Source organism: Xenia sp. Carnegie-2017, unplaced genomic scaffold, assembly GCF_021976095.1.
Source record: "Xenia sp. Carnegie-2017 unplaced genomic scaffold, XeniaSp_v1 HiC_scaffold_19, whole genome shotgun sequence".
Taxonomy (NCBI): domain Eukaryota; kingdom Metazoa; phylum Cnidaria; class Anthozoa; order Malacalcyonacea; family Xeniidae; genus Xenia; species Xenia sp. Carnegie-2017.
The window spans coordinates 7,310,250-7,331,133 of record NW_025813481.1 but is presented as its reverse complement, the minus strand read 5'-3'; the positions used below and the strand labels follow the sequence as shown (position 1 = coordinate 7,331,133).

General features: G+C 36.2%; 2 protein-coding genes and 3 long non-coding RNA genes across 7 annotated transcripts in view; 3 read left to right on the top strand and 2 right to left on the bottom strand.

The window, feature by feature from the left end:
• The window catches only part of LOC124438932 (centrosomal protein of 290 kDa-like), a 22,803-nt gene extending 7,955 nt beyond the window's left edge, over positions 1 to 14,848 (top strand). The window contains 27 exon segments of the mRNA XM_046989123.1: positions 179 to 382; positions 515 to 664; positions 1,084 to 1,691; positions 2,498 to 2,705; positions 3,038 to 3,151; positions 4,036 to 4,327; positions 4,404 to 4,483; positions 4,570 to 4,806; positions 5,662 to 5,937; positions 6,021 to 6,524; positions 6,814 to 7,291; positions 7,294 to 7,592; positions 7,694 to 7,912; positions 8,627 to 8,820; positions 8,956 to 9,049; positions 9,157 to 9,207; positions 9,372 to 9,452; positions 9,551 to 9,640; positions 9,742 to 9,801; positions 10,552 to 10,635; positions 10,865 to 11,038; positions 11,806 to 12,144; positions 12,214 to 12,306; positions 12,910 to 12,983; positions 13,304 to 13,403; positions 13,475 to 13,600; positions 14,232 to 14,848. Of these exon segments, the coding sequence (XP_046845079.1) occupies positions 179 to 382; positions 515 to 664; positions 1,084 to 1,691; positions 2,498 to 2,705; positions 3,038 to 3,151; positions 4,036 to 4,327; positions 4,404 to 4,483; positions 4,570 to 4,806; positions 5,662 to 5,937; positions 6,021 to 6,524; positions 6,814 to 7,291; positions 7,294 to 7,592; positions 7,694 to 7,912; positions 8,627 to 8,820; positions 8,956 to 9,049; positions 9,157 to 9,207; positions 9,372 to 9,452; positions 9,551 to 9,640; positions 9,742 to 9,801; positions 10,552 to 10,635; positions 10,865 to 11,038; positions 11,806 to 12,144; positions 12,214 to 12,306; positions 12,910 to 12,983; positions 13,304 to 13,403; positions 13,475 to 13,600; positions 14,232 to 14,402 (5,400 nt within the window). The 3' untranslated portion in view covers positions 14,403 to 14,848.
• LOC124438943 lies at positions 9,942 to 10,484 on the bottom strand. The gene is made up of 2 exons (XR_006946222.1): positions 10,389 to 10,484; positions 9,942 to 10,152 (listed from the first exon to the last, which is right to left on the bottom strand). It is a non-coding gene; the product is annotated as an uncharacterized LOC124438943 (long non-coding RNA).
• Positions 14,792 to 20,884, bottom strand: LOC124438934 (tRNA (uracil-5-)-methyltransferase homolog A-like). Of its 3 annotated transcripts, XM_046989128.1 has the most exons (25): positions 20,513 to 20,882; positions 19,902 to 20,393; positions 19,731 to 19,819; positions 19,618 to 19,636; positions 19,492 to 19,548; positions 19,376 to 19,421; positions 19,240 to 19,312; positions 19,111 to 19,165; positions 18,961 to 19,026; positions 18,866 to 18,888; positions 18,749 to 18,797; positions 18,602 to 18,665; positions 18,492 to 18,527; positions 18,350 to 18,420; positions 18,191 to 18,252; positions 18,027 to 18,114; positions 17,496 to 17,593; positions 17,226 to 17,277; positions 17,057 to 17,117; positions 16,513 to 16,590; positions 16,209 to 16,252; positions 16,052 to 16,127; positions 15,857 to 15,979; positions 15,545 to 15,641; positions 14,792 to 15,209 (listed from the first exon to the last, which is right to left on the bottom strand). In XM_046989128.1, exons 2-25 carry the CDS (start codon positions 20,103 to 20,105, stop codon positions 15,077 to 15,079), a joined length of 1,764 nt encoding a protein of 587 aa, XP_046845084.1. In that variant the 5' UTR covers positions 20,106 to 20,393; positions 20,513 to 20,882; the 3' UTR covers positions 14,792 to 15,076. The 3 variants fall into 3 exon arrangements, with proteins under 3 accessions (XP_046845084.1, XP_046845082.1, XP_046845083.1); XM_046989126.1 differs by having other exon boundaries at positions 15,857 to 16,127; positions 20,513 to 20,884; XM_046989127.1 differs by having other exon boundaries at positions 15,857 to 16,127; positions 17,057 to 17,069; positions 20,513 to 20,883.
• On the top strand, positions 15,580 to 16,485 carry LOC124438944. The gene is made up of 2 exons (XR_006946223.1): positions 15,580 to 15,666; positions 15,828 to 16,485. It is a non-coding gene; the product is annotated as an uncharacterized LOC124438944 (long non-coding RNA).
• LOC124438942 lies at positions 17,296 to 18,490 on the top strand. Its single transcript, XR_006946221.1, has 3 exons — positions 17,296 to 17,504; positions 17,883 to 17,946; positions 18,284 to 18,490. It is a non-coding gene; the product is annotated as an uncharacterized LOC124438942 (long non-coding RNA).

The window sequence follows — 20,884 nt, the reverse complement described above, 5'->3', positions numbered from 1 at the left end:
TTTAAATTAATTGTGATGCTTTTTAGTGCAAAGATTTCATGGAAAGTTTTCCACTTTTTCGTTTTCTTTTTTCAAAAGATATACTTTTTTTGTGACATAACTCTTTGTTCTCTGTGTTTCTTTCTATATTTTTGCATGGACAGGTTATGTCTTATTTAACGTATCAAATGTTCATCAGGTTCTACTGCGCGTTCCTGCTCTAGAGAAACTTATTGCAATGTTCGAATGTCGCAGCGCCACGGGACAGTACGACGTTCACGTCGAGCTACGAGCAAACCTCGAGCACATGGCGGGTAGAAACGAAGAAATACGCCAGGAGTTGCAGAAAGCACGTGACGAGAACACTAGCCTTGCGGTGGTCTTAGATAAGAAAGACAGTAAGGTACAAATGCTTTGCAGTTTTTGATTTCATCTGTTTTTTGTGGTCTTTGTGGTGTTTTTATTAGAGAATTTCATCGTTAGATGCCCATGAACCATGAGATCACAAAATCGTCCTTTCTGTTGTATTTTATAGATTACAAAATTGGAAAAAGAAATATCAGATTTACGCCACGCAGGTGATGGTTTTATGAAGATCCAACCTTTAGTTTTACCCAAAGGAATGACACCATCATCTATAGAAGTCATCGGCTGTTTGAATGAGTATCTTACACAATCCATACACGTAAGAACATGGAATTTATGTTTATCTTGAAACTGACCAACAATTGTGCAAGGACTTTCGTCCATCTCTTCTCCTTCTCTCTCTTCTTTCTCCTTCATCCTCTTTTCACCCCTCGTTCTCTCTCCTTTCCTGTCCCCACCCTTCCTCTCCCCCACCCCTCCTCTCTCTGCGTCTCCTCTCCTCTTCTACTCTGACATCTTTGAGTCCTTAAATTGCTTATCATTAAATTCTATATTTAAGGAATCTTAAATTTTTGTCACGTAATTTATCATAATTTTGTTCATCAACAGTTTTCGATAGAACCACTTGTAGACTGTAGTTGCTAGCCACCATACAGTTGCTAGCCACCATTGCAAATACGCTTTTCAAGGCAATATTTAGATTCGTCACCACGAACAATCTGCAATGTAATACTTTAGGAATGTTCATTGAAAGAAACCATGCTACAGAAACTAGAAGACGAACTCGAAAACTTCAAGCGAAAATTTGCCGTGATCATTCATCAGAAAGGTCTGCTCTATGAAGAATATCTAAAAGAGAAGACGTGTTGGGAGGTGGACCTAAAAAAGCGGGAAGACGAAACCTCCGAGTTGAAACAACAACGTGAACACGACGGCGTACGACTTCTCGAATACGATCGTTTGTTGGAGAATCTCACCACGGATTCAGACACGCTGAAAAAACGCTTGGGCGAGCAGACGCGCAAAATCACTGTGCTACGTGTGAACGAGAAGTCCCTCGCGAGACGATACACGGCAATGCAAGAGGTGGAAAGCTCTCTTCGTCGCGAGAACGAGAAACTAAAGAAGGATATTGTGGATATGGAGGGATCTGTTATGACTAGATTAGGATATCTTGAGAGGTTTAGGGAAACCGCTGGCTACAAAATGGCTGTTTTACAGAAAAGCCTGGACGAGAGCTGTCCCACGAGGGAGCTAGAGACGGTGAACAGAGATTACAATGAATTGACCGCGAAGTATCGGGATCTTCTTCAAAGGGAAAACTTGTTAGTGGAGAGATCGACCAAGTAAGATTCAATGATGATACTTAATTATTTAAAATGTAAGATATATAATACAGAAATATACTATAATTGAGGTTATACTCAATGAATGCATTAATTATTTACCATGTGAGATACATAACATAGAAATATACAATAGTTGAGGTTATACTAAATAAATAAATTATTGAGAAATGCTTAGGCATTAGTGACATGAAGTGCGCAGTAAGAACAAAATTAGGAAGTTAAAGTTTGAATGAAGTGTTAAAATGCTGGACTTGTTTGTTCAGGTTAGGTTTGTGTTTGTGTATGTACAGTGTTAGGGTAAATGGAGAGTTAGTAGTGTCAATTATAGCGAGGCAAGATAAAATGTATTAAAATCCATGACCAGCCGACAATTTCATGAAATATGATAAGAAACTCCGAGTAAAAGGTCCATGTTTAACTCAATTATTTAAGAAACAAACAAGGCAGTTTTTTATACAGTAATATTTCGAATTCATTACAAAATCATGACGTATTTCAAGAATTGTATTTAGATTTGCATTCAGGATTTTGTAGGAGTTTGTGAATGTGTGAGTTTTTATCGGAGGTGGTATGTTTTTTTAACTCTAGTGGCCAAATGTCGGGTGGTTTCACCTATATAACAGGAGTTACATCTTGCGTGACCGATTTTTTATTTACCTATCACATTCATTCATGTTCTTCATAAATTAATCAAACAAGAAGATGTTGCTGCTTGCTATGAATGTTTTTACTGTTAAGCTTGTTCAATTCGTTTGCATCAGTATCAGCCTTTACGATATGTTTGTCCCTGTTTCTTTTTTCAGGCTTGAAAGCTTACAATCTGACGTTAGCCATCTACAAATGGAGCGCGAGAAGCTGATGAAGGAGCTTGAGACCGAAAAACAGAAAAGTCACACGCTGGAGCAAACACTCGCTGATCTTCTTGGTAAAGGTGGGAAGACTGGTACTAGTGACGTAAGAGCGGAGGAAATTAACAGTATATCAAGAAAAATTGCGACTCTTGAGATAAAGGTAAAGTTGAAGTTGCCCTTGATTTTCGGTTGAATTTTTGTCTTCAAATTTTAGCTGGAGGTAGCATTCCGGTTATATTAAGTTTGATGAATTTTTGGCCAGTTTGATGTAGAGATTTTCTTTTCCATTTTATTATCCATATACAACGAACTCGGTTTCGAATATATTAAACTTATACATCCTTATCGATTCAATTACTGAGAGATTTACTTGGTTGCACAACCAATCACAATTGTTCATATTACTGAGAGATTTACTTGGTTGCACAACCAATCACAATTGTTCATGTCACAAAATACTTCTTTTCAATTGGATGTTCATTTTTGACGTAGGAGTTAAACGAACGACAACGAGCAAGCCATGCGACAAAGCGATATGAACAAGTACTAGGGATGTTACAGAACATCGAGGAACGCAATGGGGAATTGGAGAATAAAGTGGAGGAGGTAGGGAATAGCATGGCTAATGAAATATGGACTTTTTGATGTATTGCAGATTGTGTTTCTTCATGGACTCGGGGCTCATACAAAATTTGATCGTTCTTTGAATTTAAATTGAAAAATTCAAGGCCTTTAGAGTGTTTGACTTGATTAAGATGTGCTTGTGAACGTTTTCGAATTCAAACTCCCGTGCTAAAGGATTAATGTCACAAATTTGAAGTAACCTATATCAACATGGCGGCTTTCAAGTCATATAAACACACCATTTCTTTTTGATTCACTAGAAAAAGTTCTTTTGTGTTTATTTTTGCAATGTTTGTAATGATTTCTTACCTGAGCTGTGCGTGTGTGCAATTCAAGGTCTTTAAGTCCTTTAAAAGTGCTTGAATTTCGTACGGAATTTCGTACGGAATTATTATAGTATTATTGTACGGAACCTGATTGGACAAAATCAGTTGACACGTGTCTGCTAAGTCCTTGAAAAGTGCTTGAATTTCATTATTGTAGTATTGCACGAACCCTGATTGGACAAAATCAGTTGACACGTGTCTGCTAAGTCCTTGAAAAGTGCTTGAATTTCATTATTTTAGTATTGCACGGAACCTGATTGGACAAAATCAGTTGATACGTGTCTGCTAAGTCCTTGAAAGTGCTTGAATTTCATTATTTTAGTATTGCACGGAACCTGATTGGACAAAATCAGTTGACACGTGTCTGCATATGTTGCCACCCAATTCACGTTTTCGTTAAACCCACTTGCCTGGTCACTATTATTTTAAAGTAATCATAGAGAGGGATAGACGTGACCGAGCATCATAAGTATGTATTTTTGTGAATTGGGTGGTTTGGGATACAAACTAACTATAGCCCATTTTATCTGATGTTACTAGTTGACAAAATTGAACATGGAAGGTCAGAGGATTGAACGGGAATTGCGATCTGAACTTGAAGGTGTCGTTACCAAGGATCTTCATGATGCCATGGTCAATCGATTACGTAATCTCGAGGAATCGGAATCCAAGCTTAAGGTGGAAGTGATGCGATTAAAAGAGATTTCGGAAGTTGCTTCGCACCAAGCGGAAGCTGTCCAATCCCAACAGGAGTCACGTGACAAGGAGCTCATGTCCCTGCGTAGGCAACTATACGATATTCAAATGGAAAATGACGATAAAACTGTCATAGGTAGGTGTCTGTGTTAAGGTTGCTTAATTTTGATCGTTTTTTACTTCGGAAACAAACAATTGTTCGTATGTTTCAGGTAAACTTCATCATCACATCGTTGCATTGCAAGTCAGCGAAGGAATGGCGATCAAAAAGTTGGAAACAGCCCAGTCGAAGGTCAAAAATTTAAATCGAATTTACTTTTTGATTTTGTATACCTTTGCCCTGTGAGAACTGTGTGTTCGAACGAAAATTTTTTTTAGGTGTCCAAACTTGACGCGCATATTTTACGTCTGGAAAAAAAATTGGACGAGAAGGATCAGGATTTTTATCATGCGAAACTCGAGACGCGGAATAAGGCCAGATACCTGAAACAAACCATCCAGGATTTACGTCGACAGTTCAGTGGCTGCCTACCTCTTCTGAAGCAAGAGAGGTTTGCTGATGCAATGAGAAATCTACAGGAAAGTAAAATGGCATTACAACAAGATCTTGATAAGGTATGATAATGTATTATAAAAAAACCAACAATAAAACGCGTGCGGTGCTTGCTCTATAGCCATGCTTGCATTAGCCAGTGAAAAACAGATCTGAACTCAACAAATCAAAAGAATCAATCAGTCAAAGAGAATTTGCAAATCGATCATGAATACATTTTACAGGAAAAATTTAAACGTTTGTCTTTTTTGCATTCTTGTTATTTTATAAAAAAAATAAAAGATGTTTTTGTGTTTGCACTGGACAAGTTTTTGAGAACTCTTGAGAAGGTGCGAGTCCTGCTTTCGAGTTCTTTAAAAGGTCTCTCCGGTTTGCATGAGCTTTGTATAGAAGCAGTAAACATCTTGAATTTGCAAGGGAATGTTGCTGCGTTTATTGATGATATGGCATGATAGAATAAGTTGAAAGAGAGTGATTTTATTCGAGTGTCAATGATTTAGTTTCGTTGTTTATGAATGACATTAAAAAGTGAGATTGGGAAAATGAGAGGGTAGGTTGTATTGTGAAGACGATATGATGGGACAGAGGAAGTTGAGCTTGGATTATTCAATTTTTATTGTTTATATTGGACTCAAAAGTAAGATTGGCCAAATTAGATGGTCGGTTGTATTGTGAAGAGGATATGATGGGATAGAGGAAGTTGAGCTTGGATTATTCAATTTTTATTGTTTATATTGGACTCAAAAGTAAGACTGGCCAAATCAGATGGTAAGATGTATGAGTATATTGTAGGATAAAGTGAGTGGAACATGTTTGATTAAATTCATTGGATTCAATTATATTGATTTTAAGAATGGAAAAAGAGAGAATGGCAACCTGAGATAATTAGCAGATTGCTAAAGAGATTTGATTTTCAGGCTCATGACGAACGAGAGCAAGCTTCTCTGAAACTAGCCGAACTTCAAATGAAGCATAAAAATCTCGAGGAATTGTTGGCTACATTGAGGGATGGCAAGGGTGCTGCGAAGGTCATGGAATGGCAGAAGAGGATAGAAGATATAAGACTGGAGAATCTAAAACTTAATCGAAATACAGGCAAACAGAATGAACAAATTAAGTTCTTGGAGAATCTCAATAGAACTCAGGAGCATTCTATCGTCAGACTTGAAGAAGAAAACGCGAAAATAACGAAGGTGGGAGTCAATGTGTTGTTTTAGAACAATGAATTTACCTTTGTCGAATATTGCATGTTATGTCTTCGCATTTTTATTTCTAGCAACACGAAGAACGTACACTAATGTGGGATCAACGTGAAGTTGAGCTTGAGAGAACCATCTCAAGATTGGAGCATCAACAGGCTGAAATGGCCCAGGCTGCTTTGCGTTTTGAAGAGGCTACGGGTTCGGTCCCAGACCCAAATCTTCCCATTGCCAACCAACTGGAGGAAGCAACCAGACGTATCAAAGATCACGTGAAGATTATTGTGGGTTGCCGGCATGAGAATAGAACATTGAAAACGCAAGTGGGTGAACTGAAACGCGCTCTAGACGAACACGAAACGAAAAACACACAAAACGCAAAGATCATCAACGAACTGCGACTAAGGTTACCTGTGACAGAAAGGCAACTCGTGGCCCAGCAGGTTGAGAACATGGTAACTAAATCCCCAGATTATGAAGCAAAGAAAGCTTTCCAGGTCGCTCAGTCAACAATCGCGAGTTTACAAAAGATGATAAGCAAAAAGGAAGAATCCATTCTGAAATATCAAGAATTATTGAAGGTGATTTATTCACGAAATCACCATTGAAATAGCTGATTATATTTCATATTGATTTTTTCTGTAGTAAATGTAGTCGGGTCTCTTTTGTTAACAACAATATCAAAACAACATATAGCTTGCTTTTCCATGAACCATGGCATAGATTGTTATTATTCTCGATCATAGCCCAGTTTCATCCTGAACCATCCATTATGTCATTGCATATCTCTTCATTGACTTTTACTCGTTCATCCCGAACCATCCATCTTTATTATTGCATGTACCTTCATTGAACTTTACTTATCTTAAGGAGTCACGTGACGAAATGCAAGCTCAAACCCAGCAGCATAAGGCCGAGGTCAAGCTTCTTCAAGATCGCCTGCAACTCGAAGCTGACGAAGCATTGCGAAAATTCAAAGCTCAACAAAATGATGTAATAAACAGTCACGTGGGATCTAGACCCGGCAACAGAGAACTGAGACGTCTTTCCGAGCTCGAGGAGTTAACACTAGAGCAGGAGAATGCTTTAGCTTCTGCAGCAGAGCGCTACCAGAGGTCCAGGAACGACATTGGAAAGTTAAAGGTTCAGTACGAAGACAAAATACAAGACATTACGAATAAGGCAGAAGTCACGAAGGAGAAATTCACAACAAAAATCACAGAGCTTGAAAACGAGTTGAGCTTGCGTGAGCAACATTTACGTGATCGTACGAAAGAGAACGAAGCGTTGACGGAAGAACTCGAGGCTGCTCGAGAGGCAAATGATCGCGCTCCAACGCGAGCTATGAAATCTTGCTTGAGCGTCTCCGTAATCAACTCTTGATCAAAGACAAGGAACAAAAGACGCTGAGTAAGGCACTTAGGCAGTTGCGGGCGGATATGGTAAACGCTGCTGAAGAAAACCTACGTGCGAACACCCAACTTGCGGGCGAAGAGGTCAACGTTCAATTGATTGTTGCGCGGGAAACTTCTGAACTGCGTGAAAGTGTCAAGGGATTGGAAAGTAAACACGAAAAAATGAAAACTGAATTGAAGAAATACAAAGAAAAGGAAGAAAAGTTAACCGAAGAAAATAATAAATTGAAAAAGGTATGATAAAATAAGCACAATTTTACAATTTTGCTTATGTCGTTGTTTTTACGCTAGAAATCTTTACTCGACTGATCATTTTGATCATGGACAATTTACAGGATATCGAGAAGAAGAATTCGTCTTTGTCTCAAATGAACGAGGTAAAGGATCACAACCTCGATAAATGCGAACAAAGTTTGAGAAATGAAAAAAGAAAGAGACAGGAATACGAGCAAAGATTGATTGAAATGGAAACAAAGTTGAAAATATTAAATGATAAAAATGATGAAAAGGAACGTGAAGAAACTGATGATAGTAAAACGGAGGAGAAACAAAAGGTTTGCTATTCTTTTTTTCATCAAATCTGTATATTGATTTGACATAAGTTGTGAACTGTAGCCCAGCGATTTGTAGTATCAACTGGAACTATAACATTGCTGCCATCTTTGAAACACTGATCTGAAAATATACTGGATAACGCACTGCGCTATTTCTGTGAAGCCAGAGCCGCCATATTGGAAGGTCCCACTTAATACGAAAAAATAATCATAGTATCCATCAAAATCATATTCCCACAAAATATGCTAGGTTTATACATGGCTTTGAGTTCCAAAATAACAGAAATACATTATACGATAATGTGGACAATCCTTAAACTGCTTTACGCACGATGACGGTTACCGACGAATGATGACGGCTACCGACGAATGATGACGGTTACCGACGAATGATGACGGTTACCGACGAATGATGTTCTTGATTAATGAGACAAAATGAGTTAAACCGATTACATTACTTTTAATGCTAATTTTGAAATTGGGTATTTTTGTAGTTAAGAGGCGATATCTCCTTCTTTAAAGCATGAGTGATGTCGATCTTCACATGACAATTGGCAGACTACCCGCTTACCGTACAGCAAAATAGTGCTGTGTTTAATTATCTGGGACTCGTTGATCTAGAATTCAAAACAATATATCTCGAGGGGAGGGGGGGGTTGTGTTTATTATCGCATCGTGTCAAATGCTAGAATACTCTATGTTTGTTTTATAAAGATGCAGAAAGTCTCTGAGGAAGTTCTAAGATGGGAAGAGGGGAAAAAGTGGCAACACAAAGTGGAAAACTTAAAGGTGAAACTTGCAGAAAAGACGAAGGAATTGGAAAAGGCCGAAAAATCTCTGCGTTTGTGTCGAGATGCCTTAAATAGAGGAGATAGGACAAAAGCTTCTTCACAAAACAAACTTAAAAGGTATATCCATTTTTTGTCCAACTCGGGTACGCATTTACATTCGCACTTTGGTTGGTTAATTTTTTCTTCGCTTAATGACCGCGTGTAGTTTATGAAACAATGAAACGAGCAATGCGATCGTCTCTTACGATTTAGTACCTATTCGCGCTCCTCTGTTGATGCGTCATTGGTGCAGCGTGATGACGTAATACATGAGTTGAAGCAGAAAGTTTTTGAAGTGGAAAGTGAGGTATTTGTGTTTTACATTTTATGGTTTTAGTCGTCTAAGACTTTTTCAACTCCAATATTGGGATCTTAGATTGTCGGAAATTTTCTATGTCGAATTTCATGATTTAGAATGAAGAACTCCAACGAAGGCTGCGTCTCGAAAAAGATGTACGATTGCAGGTCGGTATTCGATTGGTTAAATTGCGCTTTCATTCGTAGTGAGATAATCTTGATTGCAGATGTTTTATTATTGATGCACGTATCAACTGTACGTTTGGTCATCCATTCATCATAACAATGTGACAAATGAACTTATAAATTGCAAAACTCACTTTCATTCTTAGGAGCTGGAACTTCAAAATAAAGATTTAAAGGAAAGATTAAGTTTACTTGAGTTGCAACTACGACATACTCCACCCGAAAAGGTTTGTGGGAAAAGTGAAATTATCAGAGATTATATATTTTGATATATGATTCATTTGTGATGCCAAGCGTGCGTTTTCTCGATCATCTTTTGAAATAGGAGGATAACGATGCCGTCGATGCTCTGCTGTACGAAGATCTTGTAAAAAGAAACAGATCTTTACAAAATCAATTGCTGGAAATTAGAAAGGTTGGAAAGGATGTGCCAACGAATATACATCAACCATTGAGTAGCTTTAGTTACCAGTCCTTTCCTCTTACTCTGTTTCCGCCATGGAAACTTTTTTTCAGGAAAACATGGAGATGCAGTTCAGTCTTGAGGAAGCCAAGAAAGAGAATCCTCGATTAAAGGTATCGTTTATCAATTTATGTTGTTTTGTTTGTAAACTCTTTATATAGCGCTGTATTGTTTACGAACTTCTCTTATATTGTCATCATCAACTCTCTTATATTGTCATCATCAACTTCTCTTATATTGTCATCATCAACTCTTATATTGTCATCATCAACTTCTCTTATATTGTCATCATCAACTTCTCTTATATTGTCATCATCAACTTCTCTTATATTGTCATCATTAACTTCTCTTATATTGTCATCATCAACTTCTCTTATATTGTCATCATCAACTTCTCTTATATTGTCATCATCAACTTCTCTTATATTGTCATCATCAACTTCTCTTATATTGTCATCATCAACCTCTTATATTGTCATTCAACCTCTTTATTGTCATCATCAACTTCTTATATTGTCATCACAACTTCTTATATTATTATCATCAACTCTCTTATATTGTCATCATCAACTTCTTATATTGTCATCATCAACTTTCTTATATTGTTATCATCAACTTCTTTATATTGTCATCATCAACTTCTCTTATATTGTCATCACACTTCTCTTATATTGTCATCATAACTTCTTTCATCATCAACTTCTCTTATATTGTCATCATCAACTTCTCTTATATTGTCATCATCAACTTCTCTTATATTGTCATCATCAACTCCTCTTATATTGTCATCATCAACGTCTCTTATATTGTCATCATCAACTACTCTTACATCAAAGATATTGATTGGTTTTTTGCTGCCATAGGCTCGCGTCGCAGATCTTCAGGAATACACAGAAATATTAAAGTCGGAGGTGGAGGCGAGCAAGAAGCGAGAAAAATCTCGAAAGGTGAAAGCCATTAAATTGTTTATGAACTGCTACGTTCATATATATATATGCAAGTGTAAACATTAATGTTTGCTATTCAAACTTTCCAATATTTCACTGTGTCAGTGAATGAAATACACGTCTTGAAGTATCAAGTGCTTTGAGTTGTACATTTTTATATTTGTTTTTCAACATAGCGATCTATGTTGGTCCTATGAACCTTGAGGACAAAAATGTTTGTTTACTTTAGAAAGCTCTGGGTACTGGAATTGCTGGTCAAAGTGTTGAAGATATGGAACGAGTTATCGCCGCCATGAGAAGGGTTGTTGAAAGACTACAAACTGAGAATGATAATTTAAAGAAGCATCCAGTCGATGGTAACTCCCAACATAACGATCTTACCAAAGAAAATAAAAAACTTAAGGTAAATTTTACTCAATATTCTACTCAAACTGTTTTCAAGTCATACTGAATATGCCACTCAAATTGTACTCAAATCATAATCAACTGCCACTCATATTGTACTCAAATCATACTCAATATGCCACTTAAATTGTACTCAAATCATACTCAATATGCCACTTAAATTGTAATCAAATCATACTCAATATGCCACTTAAATTGTACTCAAATCATACTCAATATGCCACTTAAATTGTACTCAAATCATACTCAATATGCCACTTAATTTGCTACCTGTGGTACTCAAATATCCCATAATATGCTACTGAGTATGTTACTTATGGGGTTCAATATTTTAATTGAATGCCACGTAATATGGTCAGTATGCTATAGTGCTATCCTAATTTGATGGTGTTTAAAATGGTATTCAATATGCCACTCAATATGTTAACTAATTGGGGCTTAGTATGGTACTCAAATCATACTCAATATGTTGTCAGATAAAGTGTAGTATAATCTTATGAATTTTTAATAAAACGTAAGATGTGTAGGAACTAAAGCTCTCGTGATTTTCATTATTATACAAAGGATAATCTTCCGATTGCATGCCAGCTAACCATTTGTGATTATTATACAAAGGATAATCTTCCGATTGCATGCCAGCTAACCATTTGTGATTATTATACAAAGGATAATCTTTCGATTGTATGCCAGCTAACCATCTGTGATTATTTTATGACACATTTTTGTTGACGTTTTATGGTTATATTTCATACATTCGTGTTTCAGCAAGAGTTGCATAAGTTAAAACAAAGCCACGAAGCTCCACCGCAAAGAAAAGGAATTGAAAAAATCTCGAGCAAGTTGGTAGGCGAACATGAAAAATTGAGAAAAGATTACGGTAAAGAGATCGAAACGAGTAAAATGTTGAAAGTGAAGATAGCAGCTTTGGAGAATGACCTAAAAGATAAAAACGATGAAATAAGGCGGTTAGAAGGAAGACTGCGCGAGGCTGAAAGTCGCGTTCCTAATCTTGAAGGACTGGACTCTAAGCAGTGGAAATCTGCTGTCGCGACTCGCATGTTTGAGCAGAAGGTGAAGTCTTTGGAAGGCGAATTGGAGAAGAAGGTGAATTTTGAAATTGTTTTAACCATTTCTGTTGATATGTCGCGCCATACATTTTTCTCTTTTTTTTAGACAAATATGTTGAATGACATCAAGAAACATTTACGAGGCTCCGTCGACAAAGAAGAGGTTTTCTTAAAGAAACAATCAGAGTTGGAAGAAAAGGTATCTCTGCCGTGTTTGCGTATCTCTTGAAGTTAGTTTCATATTCAACCGTTCTTTGTTAACTGTCAATCTCTGATGTGCTCTTTCATTTATTTTTCACATCACTTCGTATGTATTTACTGTCAGTCTATGATATAATTCTTTATTTACCTTTCACATCACATTGCTGTCGTAATCTCCATTTGTATTTACTGTCAGTCTATGATATACTTTTTATTTACCTATGACGTCACATCATTGTAATCTTCATTTGTATTTACTGTCAGTCTATGTTATCCTGTATTTATCTTTCACATCATTTTATTGTCGTAATCTTCATTTGTATTTGTTACTCTATGATGTTATCCTGTATTTATCTTTCACATCATTTCATTGTCGTAATCTTCATTTGTATTTGTTACTCTATGATATACTTCCCGTGATTTGCTTTTAACTATCAATCCTTTGTCATCTTTCACCTACAACGGTTGGACAAAATAGGCCAACTTTGCGCCATGAAAGAATTCTCAATCGTCAGGTGTACCACGTGACAAATTTTAATGATGCACGATGTTCATACGGGAACGAAAAAATGATCATGTTTCTGTCTATTATTCTGAGCAGATCGCAATTCTTGAAAGGTTTCCTACCGATATTCAACTTGACAGCAATCTTGTTAAAGAAATGCAAAATATGAGGTGAGATGAGTAATTACTTCAATTGCTTTGAATAATTTTTTCATATTATAGCCAAAGCACAGAGAAAAGAATAAACAGTAGGTCCACACCGACGTGCAACCCGTTTCTATACATTTGATTATATTACTGGCTGTTAGCAGTTAGCCAAGTCCGCGTTCCTATTGGTCAGAAAATGCAATGTTTTGTCGAGCTGCCATTATGGTAAAAACATTTTTATCTCGCAAAAAATTGAATGAGTGGCCCTACTGTATATTTTCTGTACTGTGACTAGGCTACATTTTGTGCAAATTCTTTTTGAATCTCTTTATTTTTTCACCCAGACTGCGTTTGGCTAGCGTCGAAGCTGAAAAGAATGAACTCCATTCTCTTCTTAAACGGATGAAAGAATTAAGTGAAGCTGGTCAACTACCTTCGGACATGGTATATCTTCATTAGACCTTGTGAATTATTCAACAACTAACGACATATGATTTTCGCCTTCTCTCATTGAGGACCAAGAAGATGTTTTGCGTAGACTAGCGGATTACGATCGAATATTAAAAATGAACACTGAACTAGAGATCAATTTGAAGACTGTGGAATTAGAGAGAGATCGATTACGCTCAGAAACTATTAAGGTAAAATATATGTAACATTGTATTAAATAATTATAATAAATTAGTATTATTTATTACCATTATTATAATTTATTATAACTAGAGTTTGTATTTATCTTGTGTTGTATTTATCGTGTCAAGTTTTACTAGATAGAGTTTCTTTTAATCTTTCAATTTTATATTTGTGTCACTGCTTTGTATATATCTTTCATTCAGTGATGTATAACAGCTTGCATTCATCGATGTAAGTTGCACATGTTTGTAGATGTAGATCGTCCAGGTTGGTGGTGCAGTCTGAAGAAAGATTTTTTGTGTTTTTATTAACTTACATGTCGACTCTTAACTGGTGGTCATCTTCATAGTCAAATCTCAAAAGTAAATGTCAGGTTTGCCGTATTCGTTGTGTGGTTCATACATCACGAGGCTGTTCGTGAAGAAAATTTGTCGGGACGAGACTTTCAATTATTTTTCATGGCATCCTTATGATTACCGCTAAATATGCCATGACGTCAGTTAATACTAACACGAACAGTCCTATGGACTGCCCAAACCTCGGCGATCTACATCTGCAACATTTATTTATGAACTAATTTTTTTGACTATGAATGCATCTCTGGCAAATTTTGATTTTCTTTTGTTTGACTTCCTGTAGTTACGTAAAGAATTGGAAGCATTCGACCCAGCCTTCTTCGAGGAAATTGAAGACTTAAAGTATAACTTTCAGAAGTCAATCGAACGCAACGTGTTATATGAAAGACAACTTCGGGAGCTATCCAGAAGGTTTGAAGTTCAGGTCAACATACCCAGTGAAGACGATTATTGATGTACATTAATTACCATCACATCTTCACAATGTCCATCATCCCTGTGACTGTCGGTCTTCATCGTGAGCTCTTAGATTAGTTATATAAATTTTACTTATCTTATATGTGTATCGTCTGCTTGCGACTATAATTTATTCTGTAAATAGTGTTTATTTCAAATTCCGCGTTCGGCTTCAAGTCATCTTTGCTGTTTTAAAATTTTGTGAAAAACTTATCGTGAAGGATTTTTCAGAAAGTGATGTACACAAGCTCGTACACCCATTAATGACGAGTTGTTTTAAGGTTAATTTGCTCAATCCTAACCAATGAGAAATTTACCTGATAGCACAGCTGTACGGAGATATTAACCACTGGTATTGACTTGTTTATACGAACGATAGGCTAGTTATATATGAGTACGCTTGTAATGAATTGTTTATCTTAGAATGAAATACTTTATGCAGTATCTCAACGCATGTTTAGAAATTGAAGCCGTCATATAAGTCCCTCATGAAAATTCTTCAACCAACAAAAACAATTCTTTTTTGATGAATAAATTTATAAACGCACAAGAATTATCAGCACAGATATAGCTACGACAACCATTTGTTACTCAACCTTTTCCCTGGGAAAATTTCTGCCTTTTTTTTTCTGTGTTCTTTACAAGTTTTACAGATGAATATAAAACCGACATTCAAGACGTGATTTGGCGTTCAAGAAGAACAACAAGTTCACAGCAACGAGTTTGAGGAAAGAGATCGATTGGTTGAGCTTTCACGATCTGAAATGGATCGCCTTTCACACGCTTTGACGTTGGACGACACAACCTTGATAAAAAACGTTAGTAATTCGTTAGTGGTGGAATGAACATCGCCAGGTTTTCGCATCCTACAGGGAAGCATGCGCAGTTTGTTTTTATGTATTACGTATACTTCTGGGTGATTTTATCTAGTGGTTTTAGGAGAAAGGCAAAGCTGACTTGAGAAAAACTTACTTGTTTAATTTGAACATCTTCCAGGTGAAAGATTTTCAAATAAACACACGTATGAAAATTCCCATGTTTAAATCACAGGAAGAGGTAAGAATTTCGTGGTTAAAAAATAAGTTGGGTACTTAACGCCTGCTGTAGAGCGCGGCGTCTACCCTTAGCTGTTTTACTCACGCTATGAAATCTTTTCTCACAGAATTCGGACTGCAAGAAACATAGATCAACTTGTTGATTCTTGAACATCGTCGCACAGCTTGTAATACTTTGGCATCTGTAAATATCAACGATTCCATAAGGTGAATTTTATTATGATTTGATTATTGATCGCGATACCGATAACAATCCATTAAATGTACATTTTTGGATAAGGTTAACAAGGTTTTGTGGGGTTAGTATAGTACGGGGCATAATAATACTTTCCAATCATACTTAAAAATAATTCTATTTTCGGTGAAAGGTATTGCACTATAAAGAATTAAGACTTACGGCATCCTGGCCTTGGTGGATCTAAAATGGCGACGACCTGTGATTCTTGAGCTTCCAGAGTAGACGTTGTTTTCACCAGAACATCCTCGGCTTTGCCACATTGGTATTCGACGTTACTTATACCTAGAGAAAATGGGGAAACAGCCATTCGCGGTATGTTGTATTCTGTGAGGGAACGGTTATCAAACCGCATACCGTTCAGTTCAGCATTGAACTTTGCATCTGCAATTGCTTCCTCACATAACTCAATGCCTATCACTCGTTTTGCGTTCTATATTCAATACAACAACTCGTGAGCGTTATTTGAAATGAGATAGTAAAGATTGTAATCAACACATCTTTTGTCTTTTACCTTCGCAATAGTTAAACCAATAGTTCCTGTACCACAGCATACATCTGAAAAATTCAGGAAAGAATTGGCAAAAGTAACATGGACATTATTAAGGCTTTAGTCGATATTTTCGTCAAGCCGATTTACAACTGTTGAAGCACCATTAAAGGTCTGAATTTTTATAATCTGTCATTACATATCGCAACCTGTAGCATAACAAAACCCCTAAACTATATATAATACTGTTCTGGAGTCGAACTATGAGAAAAATCTTACCAAATTTGATACACTAATTTCACATGAGCTTGAACGTCTATTATCATACCTAATATGACCGTGTTTGATGTTATTTCGCTCCATTCCCGAATAAGGTCGTATAAAATCTCGGCACATCTTGTGTTGACTAAAATGTTCAGTGCGGATGAGCGTAAAACATAAACAAGATCTAACCAATAAAAACAGGGTTTTGTCATTTCACTCATATTTCTGTGAGCTACCGTCTTTTACAAGATTTCGTTGAAAAAGCTGTTGAAAGTTGAACAGAGACAGATCTATGATTGTTTTGTGTGGGGGGGGGGTCGCTCTTGTTTGGATTAGATTTCGATGGTTGCTTAGTACCATAGCATGTCAAACTTGTTTTGTTGAATTCCTCTTTTCTTTTGATTACGATTGGGAGAGTATGGGAAGTGTGCTCCATTAAACATAAATCACAATTGCTTTTGCTTAATTGTGTGATATAATAGTATTTGTATGGGATATTAGCACCCGTCTTGCACTTCATCTATCCAATGCTAGGTAGGTTGGAAGAACGCTTATAGCTCATTGAACTACGTGCAAGTAGAAAATATTTTATTTGTTTTTGGCTTTACCTTGAAAAAATGCCTGAGGAGATATGCGGAATTTCAAATCACCCAGATCCTCAAATATATGCTAGAAAAGTTACATTTTGATATAGCGTCGAAAGAAGGCCTGCGTGAAATTATCAATAAAGTGCATGAACTGTTTTTTACAAGCGTTTCTTTATTGTTGCGCACGCACCTTATCTCCTAAAATATGCCTCAAAACATTTTTACTTTCGTCGTCAACCTTTCTATACAACGAAAATGATAATGACAAGATTGTACTTTCCTAAAATGTACTGTTCATTGTGTAGAATGCGTTTGAGTTACGACAAACTAAATGGTTTTCATGAACAAACATAACTTTTTCTTTAGTCATACTAAAAACGACCATGTAATCATGGCGGTATTTTAGGAATTTGTCTACTTTATGGTGTCGACGAAAATAAACCAAAAAAGAACGTCACACCTGGCACAGGTAATTTCAACATAAACACACGTCAATTCCAGTTTATTTTGCTCCTTCAAATAATTCCTCAGTTTCTCAATTTCAGATTCAACCGTACTCTAAAAGACGCTTTCAATGAGTTTCATAAGTCACCATAATTTCGTAAAAGCACTATCGCTAACGCGCATTTAACGCAAACGACTAGTTTTTTGAAAATAGACGTCTTTCAGATCATGAGATGTCGAAACATGTCTATTTTTAAAAAACTAGTCGTTTACGTTAATTCCGAATTTCATAAGTAATTATCAAAGTAAAATCAATCCAAAGATACATGTGATCAACATCAATCGCATCATGTCCCAAGGCCTTTAAAGTAATATGTTATTGGGTTTGTTTTTGTAAATTTAGAAAGGAGTGAAGACACGTTCCAAGTGCAGAGGCGCTCAAAAAGCTCTAAGGATTATTTCGAAAGGTACGTTAGTATTCCTTTCTTGTCAATGAAGTAACAGCGAGCGATGTTTAGGAAGAAAGAAATATACTAGTTCCATCTACCTCACACATATCTTGCTGTGGCGAAAACTGCACAATGCACATAATATTGTCGTTTCTATTCACTCTCACTGTAAGTTGTCTCCAAAATCTAAACGCATATGACAGCAAAGTTACAAGCATTGCGCAAATTTTTTTCATATTGAACGTCTAATGTTGTACGGTACCCTTCGTTTGTGCCGGGATCAAAAACGTTCAACGGTGATTCACTGATATATCTTTGAAATAGCTAGAACATAGAAATATTTATGCCATTGTAGCTGCTGAAACAAGAGTAGGATGTGAATGAAATCGTTGAGATTTTGCAAAATGCAAGTTAAGCTCACATTCACCGCATCCTTCATTGTCTGAGGTATATGTGAACACAGCCATGGTTCAACGACAGCAAAATTTCCATCTGGAAAAGCATTATGTATTTGCTTTATTAAACTGTGGGGAATAGTTCCAAATAAAAACAGTAAGAAATACCTTTGTAAGCCGCTAGTCTGAATCCAATTTTTTTATCTTAAAGACAATGTGCATATTGTTCATAAGAACATTTGACATGAATTTTATTATTTTACATGCGACAAACCTACCAATAGCATTCACTCCAGGACCAATTGTAAACTCACATTTGTTTCGATACGACTCATAGATAGGCTAAGGTTTTAAAATCATACAATCAATGAACATCACGGTAATCATCTTTCTCTGACCAAACATAGAAATTTCAAAAGTTTTACCGAAGGACACAACTTTTCCAAAGGACAGCACATGCCAGAATGTTCACATCTAAATTACAATTGATGCACAAAGAATGCAAGGTCGACCTTCAGTAATGCAGAGTTGTATGTTTGTACCTATTTTTCCTAACCCATTTCGCCTGAAAAAAACATCAAAAGATTTTTCAATTTTGCATATTTATATATACTTAGTATATCTCCTGAACACTTACTGCATCAACAGATCGAAGTTCTTTACCAAGCTTCTTTAAAACCTCTGCCATTAGTTCACATTTCAACTAAGTGGTGATAACAACAAAAAATAGAGTTATGATTCCCAGAAGAATGGAGAATAAAGACGATTTCATGAGGAAGTGTCTCACACTCTGTTCCTCTTCATAAGACATATTCCACAATGGAGTAACAACATCCCGTATTCTGAAATAATTGCACATTTTACACAGCATTTTAAACTATCAAGTGCTTCATATTATTGTATCAAACAAGTGAACCTTTCCAATGGATTGACATTTGATATTTGGGGATCTTTTTCAGTGTCCAAGGGTTGCATGATTTCATCCATGCCTTTGAGAAATAAGTATTAATGATCTAACTTTATTTGAAAAAGATCAATGAATCTAACTGAACCTTGCGATTTTTTCTGTTCATATGGATCATCCTTTGCTTTCGCGACCTAACAGCATTTCATATAAAATAGCTTAATATTATTAAACTACCTAATGGGTTTAGATAATCTTGTAAACCTTAGCTGTTAAAATTTTCTTTTTCCATTCAAAGTTTTCTATGGTTTTCAATGCATTCTTAAAAAAACAATCGATAAAAATCTCTTTTATGCTTTCATTTTCGTCAATTCATTATACACTTTATACCTGTCTATCTTCTTCGCATCTGAAAAAGAGATGCATAATTTTCAGCGATTATGAAAATTTTGTTTTTCACAGATATGGAAGCACAACCACAACGCATTTCTTGGTATACTAACTTGAATGTTACGAAAGCGAAATTTCGCTTGGGTACCATTTTGATTTTCTTCGGTTGAAGATTAAGTTTCACGAGAAATTTCTTTAGATTCTTCGAGAATGGAAAAGAAACACGACCGATTTTAAGTTCGTGCTATTTTCAGCGATGCTTCACGCTGAAAACACGCACTTACGTTAATTGAATAGCATTTAGGAAGGTTGCCAATCTCGATCTTAAATATTTCCGTGGTAAAATGTCTATTCGTGCAATTATAAGTTAACACACTTTGATTCTCGTTGGACTTGGATGAAGTCGTCGTTTCAGCTTCGATCATGCTATCCGTGACCTTGTCTAAACTAAATTTACCGTCATCTTTATTGCAAGTTGCGGATTCCATCTCAGATACACTTTCGATAGTTTACGAAACTTTTCGAACATTACAAACTAGACTGAAGTTTGGAAGACGACAATTTGTTCGCCATGTTGCATTTTGAACGCATGCGTAGTAGTTAGAAGTAATTTATTATTAATCAACTAGAAGCTAATTAAATGATTTATTATTCATTTTCAAGCTGTTATTTTTAACATAGTTATTTTTAACATATAGCACTAAGTTATCTCTTCATTTGGTGCTCTTTATCTGATCATTCCCACTACCAGAGATGTGCTTTTTCATTTTCTGAAACTGAGAAGTACGAAATTTTACTGCATAAAGTATGCAAAATTATACCAGCGCTTCAAGTTGAAGATAAACTTGGACACAAGATAATCTTGAAAACCGTAAAATCGACGTAATTCACTTACCTTCTGATATAGCTTCAAGTATGTCTTCAAGTCATGATGAATTGGTGGCTGGCGAGCGATTTTAAGTTCTCTTTTTCCATTTCTAGGATCGATGACCACAGCTAATCCATATATCTCTTGTGTAGCGAAAAGCAGTGTGCCCAGGAAAATTGTGAACACCAAGATCGAACGCATATTGCAATGAATGAATCTTGCCGATGAAAACCAAAGTTAGTGAAAATTACCAATTTACCATCTTTTTTATATTAACGTCTATTCAATTAATTTTATCTTTCTCAAGATAGTACACAAAGCCGAGGATAAGATCTTAATAGGTTTTTTGCTTCCCACGTCAGCGGCCTTTCTCATCCTATCGGTTTGATCTCTGTGTTT